This window comes from Bradysia coprophila, chromosome II (assembly GCF_014529535.1).
Source record: "Bradysia coprophila strain Holo2 chromosome II, BU_Bcop_v1, whole genome shotgun sequence".
NCBI classification, from domain to species: Eukaryota; Metazoa; Arthropoda; class Insecta; order Diptera; family Sciaridae; genus Bradysia; species Bradysia coprophila.
In genome coordinates, this window is record NC_050735.1 from 11,724,200 (window position 1) to 11,731,989 (window position 7,790).

General features: G+C 37.3%; 2 protein-coding genes across 2 annotated transcripts; both read left to right on the top strand.

Moving 5' to 3' along the window:
- The first annotated feature begins 4,338 nt into the window (after positions 1 to 4,338).
- On the top strand, positions 4,339 to 6,117 carry LOC119082611. Its single transcript, XM_037192209.1, has 4 exons — positions 4,339 to 4,459; positions 4,518 to 4,619; positions 5,708 to 5,797; positions 5,858 to 6,117. Exons 1-4 carry the CDS (start codon positions 4,339 to 4,341, stop codon positions 6,055 to 6,057), a joined length of 513 nt encoding a protein of 170 aa, XP_037048104.1. The 3' UTR covers positions 6,058 to 6,117.
- A 206-nt stretch (positions 6,118 to 6,323) lies between these two features.
- LOC119082704 lies at positions 6,324 to 7,470 on the top strand. Its single transcript, XM_037192317.1, has 5 exons — positions 6,324 to 6,408; positions 6,483 to 6,602; positions 6,653 to 6,888; positions 7,064 to 7,223; positions 7,316 to 7,470. Exons 1-5 carry the CDS (start codon positions 6,324 to 6,326, stop codon positions 7,447 to 7,449), a joined length of 735 nt encoding a protein of 244 aa, XP_037048212.1. The 3' UTR covers positions 7,450 to 7,470.
- Positions 7,471 to 7,790: the final 320 nt, after the last annotated feature.

The following is a 7,790-nucleotide window of genomic DNA, read 5'->3' on the forward strand; positions in this document are numbered from 1 at the left end:
CGATTGCCAAGGCCAATCGTCGGAATTTCCCAAATCTAATGTAAAAAAAGACTTGGCCACCGATCTTGCCGGTTTTGTTATTAGAAAAGGGCGACCAACAAGGGATACAACCGAATTGCTGCACATTTTGAGCGATCACAATGTCGAAGGTCTTCCCAAAACTCGCAAAAATTTGCTTCAAACTCCAAATTTTACTATCGTGGCATTCGAAATTCTTTACAAACGAGAAAGCATCTGCTTGCTGACGTTGGTGATGTTTTACTTGATGTAGGAATCGATGGTGCCCGCCCATTTAAATCATCGAAAATGGATCTTTGGCCTGTCATGTCTAGCATCGCAAATTCACAGAACATTCGTCCATTCTTATTAGGTATTTTTCTTTCCTAAATTATTATCTGAACCTAATAGCCTTGAATTGCCTTGGACCTTTTTTATTAAGTAAAAACAATACTGCCTGTTATGGTGGGTCGATTTTTGCAATTTAAAAATCAACACCCGGTGACTTCAGAAGCTTACTAAGACAAATCGAACTGCATCATTAGTTTTCCCTTAACGACTACCCACGACCGTTCGGCCTATCTGGTCTTTTGTATGTACAGTTCGATTCGTCTCAGCAAACTTTATAAAGCCACTAGGGGTTGATTTTAAAATAGGAAAGATCGACCCACCCTACTGCCTGTTTTTTTGAATTGGAAGATGTGAAAGTTAAAAGAAATGTTTGCTCACTTGCTTTAGTTATCTGCAAAAACTTATTCTTCCTTACGCATTTACATTCAATATTTTGCCAGCATTGGTTGTTGGTAAGTTTCTGTTTTAGTTGAGAGATGTTTCAAAAATATATTTGAACAAATTTGTGAGTATTTTAGTGATCTCGTCCATGCAAATTACTAAACTAGTTATTCCTTATGAGTTACACCAATTTGTTACGAGGTTTTACGAAACGACGCCTAGAATCTTGTCTGACGCAATGCAAGACCACTTTCTCATATGATTATAGTATAAGAATGTGAGACAGGCATGATAGCCGAATTTTTTGAAAACGCCTTGAGCCTTGTTTTGGCTGTAGATGATTTTGTAGAACTTTAGTGTCTTCAGCAAACTATTAAATAATAGATGAATCATCTTTTATCGGTTTCACTAATTGGCTTCGTACAAAATGAAAAGTTATATGTCAAAAATAGCTCGACTTGAACGTTTTTTTTAGAAAAAAAAAACACGAAAAATGGTACAAGCTGAGATAATAATAATTTTATTATCTGATAGTTTGCTTGAGATACTAAAGTTCTACATCATCTGTATCCCAAAAATGAGAAATGGTATTAAATGGTGTGAAATAAAATTTTACGCCATTGGCCCCGATTATACACTATATCTCACCTTCTCCCAGATAAGATGAACAATTAGTATAAACAATAATTATCGCAGTTCAAGAAGTCGTATTCAACTGAGAAAAAGTAAGTTCGTGCGGATACGGATACGAAATATCAACTAAATATTGAGTAAGTGATATGGAACATGCTGGCAATGTGGAATGGGGGTTCTCTCTCTATCTATCTATTTCGTTCAAGTACAAAGGGAAGAGGTGCGATGGATATTTTCCTCTCAGTCTTTGGTACAAAGGGAAAAGAAGGGAGGTCCCCCGTTCCACATTGCCAGCATGTTCCACATTCGCATTCGCATCTACGATTAAATCAGTTTATGTTTTTGCTTAAAAATGACGTTTTATATAAATAGGCTTGGTAATAGGTTCAGATTAGAAAAACTTGTGACCATTCCATTTCCGTTTAGTTTGTCTGGTGTTTCACCAGACAGTAAAACACACACGTGAATAATGCGAATGTACTGGTTATCTGCCTTCGGGTGAATGTAACATAAATTCACGTGTATGTTTACATACAGGCGGAAATTTGGTCCTCTGTAACGAAAATCACAAGAAATGATAATTAATTGTTTATAGGATGCTACCAAGGCAGAGGAAAAGCGAAGAATTCAGACGAATTTTTTAAAGAATTCGAGAACGAGTTACTGGAACTGTACAGAGATGGGTTTTCGTATAAAGTAAGAGATAAGGTCGTACAAAAGAAAATTAACATCCGCTTGTTTATGTTGGATTCTCCTGCACGAGCTGACATCTGTAAGATAATGAGCCATGGCAGCTACCAAGGCTGCCCTCTCTGCAAATTTACGAACAAAGTCGCTGGGCAAAAAACAGAGGCGGACGACCAAGAAGACGAGTGGAAAGGAAAAGTAATATATTCCAATCGGGTTGGGTTCACCCTGCGAACCGACGAAACGTTCAGAGATCGTCTGCATCCCGAGCATCATAAACCTGAGTACAGATCAAAACGGTCGGTTTTAGAAGATTTGGGTTTTAGAATGATTTCCCAGTTCCCGTTAGACCCCATGCACATCATCGACCTGGGAGTTGTTTTAAAAGGACTGGAGTTCTTGGATTGGATTGGATTAGATGGGAAGGGGGTTAGCCCAGCACCTAAGCCTCTAGTGGGCCTGTTGTGCTATTGCACAAGTCACTTGATCATATGAATTGTGATTTTTCATCATATCTCTTCGGACTCAGATAGCTCACTGGAGTTCTTAGTCAGAGCGCAAAACGTTTCAAGTCTCGTGATTGATGTCGACAAAATATCTGAGCGAATTGTAAAGTTTGATCGTTTTCGGCCATCTGATTTTGCTCGGGATATCAGACCTCTGAGTGATCTCACGCACTTCAAAGCAACTGAACTGAGACAATTTTTGTTATATGGTGGCATCGTTTTCCTGAAAGATTTGGTAGCTGATCACATCTACGACCACTGGCTGTTGTTACACGTCGCAGTTCGATTATTGTCGAACACCCAAAAATATTGATACTGCAGAACGCTTGTTTGACAAGTTTGTTGAGTTGTATCCATCAATCTACGGAGAAGATTCAGTTACGTATGTCGTCCATGTTCTATTGCATATAACGTATTATTCACGGCTTTATGGGCCATTGGATTCTTTTTCTTGTTACAAGTATGAGAATTTCATACAAAAACTGAAGAAATGGATAGGAAATGCGCACGACCCACTCCAGCAAATACGTAACAGAATCGAAGAGGAGGATATGTACAATTCTAGTTCGTACACTGCTCCACTCTTCAACAAGACGGATATTAAGTGTAACGAAAAAGATTCATTCGTTGCATTGAAGATTGAAAATCAGGTCAAACCGTTCAAAGTAGTTACGATCTACGAGCAAAATTCTGAAAAATACATTGCTGTTCGGCGATGTTTAAATCTGAAGAATTTTTACACGGCTCCCATTGACTCAAGTGCGATTGGCGAAATTACTTATGACGTTTTGGACGATGCAATAGAACACTTTAAATCGTCTGATATAATCTACAAATATTGTAGATTTCCGTTCGGCAATATTTTTGTTCTAATGCCGATTTTACATACGGCATTCCATGCTTTCAACAGCTAAGATCTTGAATCTATTCAAGTTTTTGCACGAGAAGGGGTCGTTACAGAGTAACTAATTTATTTATTTTTTCTAATATAAAATACAATTAGTCAAGAGCCAATTCAAAGTTAAATGGCCTTATGGGTCTTTTTCGAAAACGATTGATATTGACCAATTGCCAGATTTATACTCATGTTTTAGTTATTAGCGGTTGACTCAGTATTTTGCATTGTAAGAGGTAGAGAAAAGTGAAACTCGACATGGTTTCTGTTTTGGTAGTTGTTGTTGTTTGTAAACGATTCCACACATTTGTTTAACAAATGAAAATCTAGATGTTCTTGTATTGATACTAACAACAACTCCCAAATTAGGAAACATGTCGATCACCATTCTCTCCCTGTATTCCAAGACCATAGTCTATTTTAAAGAATTTAAATTATAAAATCGCTAAAACGAACTGGTGTGCATACGTTATTTTGCACCAGCTGGTCACATACAATTCCAAATGGGACCAGCTGGTGCAAAATAACGTGTGCACACCAGTTTGTTTTAGCGATTGTATCAATACGTATTTCAAAGTTCCATTTTAGTTACAGTATTTTCAAAGCAAACAACAGGTGCTTTTAAGAGCTCATTCTACTCCTTCTGTTTTGCTACACTTACTTTGAGACCCGACCCATTTTTGTTTTGTGGATTACTGGAGAAATCCAAAACTTTAGTAAAACTCAAAGGCAGAAAATTTGTTGTTTTTCAAAATGAGTGTAAACCTTTAGACAATTCACAATTTGTATTGCTATCAGTTCAGTCACTTTTACTACAGTTTGTTTAACTAATTGAATGACAACAATACTCCAGACTAAACCCAAAATATATTTTACTTACAGTAAATAATGGACAACAATAGTACATCTGAAACATCGAACATTCCAAAAAGCTCGTCGACATTAGCACAACCACGTAAAAATCCAGTCTTTGTTACCCTACAAAAGATTGGAACCGGATTTACTTTCGGTAAGCATTAACGTATAGTCGAAAATGATTGTGTAAAATTCATTTGTTTTCATTGCAGTCAGACCGTCAGCTGCAACAGCATCACAAATACCGCAAAGAACTAAACATATCTCGTCAACATCACTGCTGACGACAAATAAAGTGGCACTAGCGAATCCAGGTATTTATAACAAAATCACTACCACGTACGATAACACAAAGATCGTGATAACTCAACATGAATCTACGTTTTTATTTGTTACGACTTCAATATGAACTTTTTTACTTTCATTGGACCCGTACAAGTTACCGTGCTAATGTACCGTGCGTAATGTTCATTATTGACAATATCTTATTACAGAATTGTTCAAGTATTACATCTGAATGTAGCTAAAAAGAGGTTCATAAAAAAATACAATTTACTGGGAACGATGTTTTTTTACAAGTGTATTGGCAGCTTCACAACTCTGTAAGAGAATGGTGTAGAATTGTTTCTCATATTCGCAAGCCATTGGGTTTATTTATAAATATTTGTCAGAATGAAATTTAATATCCGGACTATATATCGTGACTGTCAACAGGGAAAATTGTATGAAGTGTAAGAAACGTGATAACAAACCGAGGTGTAAACTTCTTTTCAGGTGAAGATTATTTGGGATTATTATTGGTATTATTATTCGGATCACTATGATGTGATATCAGATCATCACACATCCGCGCGACTAATATGTGAATACATTGACAGGGTGGTCCAAAGGTCAGTCTAACTTACAGTAGTCAGAAGATGACCGAGTAAGAGAGAAGAGAAACATTCACTGCATTGAAAAGAATCTTCAAGAACTGTAAATTAGAAAGTTGTTTCAAAGGAGCAATAAATATGTAACTTCCAATGTGAGCCATAGGAGTATGACAAATCATCTTGTCTCACTAGAATGTGTGTCATCATTTACACGCAAATATTACACTGCAACAACATATACAAGTATTAAGTTTAGAAAATTAAAAAATCTTGCATCGATACTGTCAATAACAGGTGTACTAACAATCTATTACATTAACATGGGAAGCTAATGTACCAACATCTAGCATTCACTGTTTCGATAGAGTTTAACGAAAATACAACGTTTTGAAGAAATGATTTACCAATATCCGGTAAACCTTAAAATGGTTTCAGAAAGAGTACCTAATGCTAAATCGTCTGCTTCCTTAATCCAGCGAACTCAGCAATATTTTTTTCTGCTAAAATTCTTTAAAATTTTATTTTTAAAGGTAAAACCTTAAGACCACAAACGCCAGTTTCAGCAAGTCCATATGACAACAATGTGCAACATTACAACACCACTATTCAACAAAAAAAACGTAAGTGCACTATTTATGCCCTGACCTATCATTCGTTTCATTCGCAATTTTTACACTTAGAACAACCGATAAATCAAATTGATACAGTTATTCCTACGATCTCAATCACCACTAAGAAAGCCCTTAATAGACCGAACAATAGCCGAAAACCCTCTATTGCAGCTTCATCTATAACCATTTCAAAGCAAAAATCCATCAAAAAAACCTGTAAGTACCGAGACTCTCTTAATAATATCAACACTAAGTTGAGAAGTGTTTGAAGCTCCCGAATCCTCATTCATTCATTCTATTCATAGCCAGCGAAAGGCAGCCGAAGATATTGCCAACAACAAAGTTTAATTTCCCTCCACCACCCCCAAAAATTGATTTCAAAGTTTCCACGCACACACAATTCAAGACCACTGTCGATGAACCATATCAAGGTAAGAAAGAATAAGATCGCGTAATTCGTTTCCATTGGAGAGCAATTTCTCACCGCTAGGTACCGCAGTTGAAAAAACGCCAGTCTGTGCTACTGATATTAACGATGTACTTGGCAATTGCCGTTTATTCACAAAACTCACAATCGACACGGGAACAAAACAGGTCGTTCCAACAAATCCGACCGCAGTGTCAAGCGTTCAAGGTAAACGTTTTTTCTTTCGAAAAACAGTGACGTTTCTAAAATTTGTGCTTGTATATTCAGTTTCTCCAAAAGCAAATCGTCGATTTTCCAGCGATGAACTTCGGGAAGCCATTGATAATGTTGACATTTCATCAGACGCTGTTAATGACAAAATCACCGAAATTGGGGAAATCGAATCTGGTACTGGTATGATCTACCTGTTCTGCTAAATTGTAAGCTAAATTGTTTAGATACACATGGATATGGCGAGATTATTAAACGGTTGGATCGTGTGGAAGCATTGCAACTGGCTGCAGCGAAGAGAGATGCTCAAATTTTGGTTGCAGTTAAAAAATTGTGCCTCGCTTACACTAAATACAACGACGACAACGATGAGATCAAAAAAATGTTACCAATGAAAAGCCAACCACAACTCGACGAAATTGAAATACGACTTACAGCAGAGCCCACACTCGTAGAAAAGTTTGTAAGTAATTTACATTTTGAAACTTCTTAGTTTTCAAACACCCTTACGGGCTAGTGGAATCGTAAAATTCCTTTTGAATCTTGTGGTACTATTCAGCTCATAAGCTCTATGGAACAAGCCGATGCAATCAGCAGAACTTGCTAGGATTTAGACATTTTCTTTTCTTTTGATACAGAGAGCATATCTTCGTGGGTTTAAGACCTCGAATAATCCTGTTAACTTCACTTCCATGCTGAGCGTGCTGATGAGTGACGAATTGGTAGACAGTTATAACTACAAAGGAATCTTGAATAAAGCGAAATTAGAGGGCACCAAAATCGTCGATATCATACATGGTGTATCATTCGATCGAATTTCGGATATTTCAACTGGTCCAATTAACGACCGATTATCTCTAATTAACAATGAAATGAAATCATTATTATAGACCTGCACAAGCCGATGGATATTAAAACGTTTGCGAAATTAATGCGTGAAACCATCGACCTGGCAAAAAACCGACACCACAATGAACAATATCGTAAGCGACAAATGAAATTGGCACAACAAATGGACTTGTGATCCATACATTAAAATCACATGACGGGCTGGTAGAAAATTATAATTTTATTCTCTGTTTCCATTTGATGCTGTACTGAGTAAGCTCCTCAATTTTTATATTCATTTCCTGTACTTGTAGTTTATTCGTTTTTAGCCCCGTACGAAGTACTGGGGGCTTATAAGATTAATATGCCGTTTGTAACACGTCGAATTGGAAGCAGACAGTAAGGGCAAAGCATTTGGTTATGTTCATAGATGACGAATCCGCAATAAAAAAAATGTCCGTCCGTCCGTCCGTCCGTCCGTCCGTCCGTCCGTCCGTCCGTCCGTCCGTCCGTCCGTCCGTCCGTCCGTGACCCCTC

What these genes read in the sequence shown, in the direction of transcription:
- LOC119082611 (XM_037192209.1), top strand. Translation starts at nt 4,339, where the DNA reads ATGGACAACAATAGTACATCTGAAACATCGAACATTCCAAAAAGCTCG. An exon ending in TGGAACCGGATTTACTTTCG is followed by an intron (nt 4,460 to 4,517) that starts GTAAGCATTAAC and finishes TTTTCATTGCAG; the next exon opens with TCAGACCGTCAGCTGCAACA. An exon ending in CACTATTCAACAAAAAAAAC is followed by an intron (nt 5,798 to 5,857) that starts GTAAGTGCACTA and finishes TTTTACACTTAG; the next exon opens with AACAACCGATAAATCAAATT.
- LOC119082704 (XM_037192317.1), top strand. Translation starts at nt 6,324, where the DNA reads ATGTACTTGGCAATTGCCGTTTATTCACAAAACTCACAATCGACACGG. An exon ending in CCACACTCGTAGAAAAGTTT is followed by an intron (nt 6,889 to 7,063) that starts GTAAGTAATTTA and finishes CTTTTGATACAG; the next exon opens with AGAGCATATCTTCGTGGGTT. An exon ending in AATCGTCGATATCATACATG is followed by an intron (nt 7,224 to 7,315) that starts GTGTATCATTCG and finishes TCATTATTATAG; the next exon opens with ACCTGCACAAGCCGATGGAT.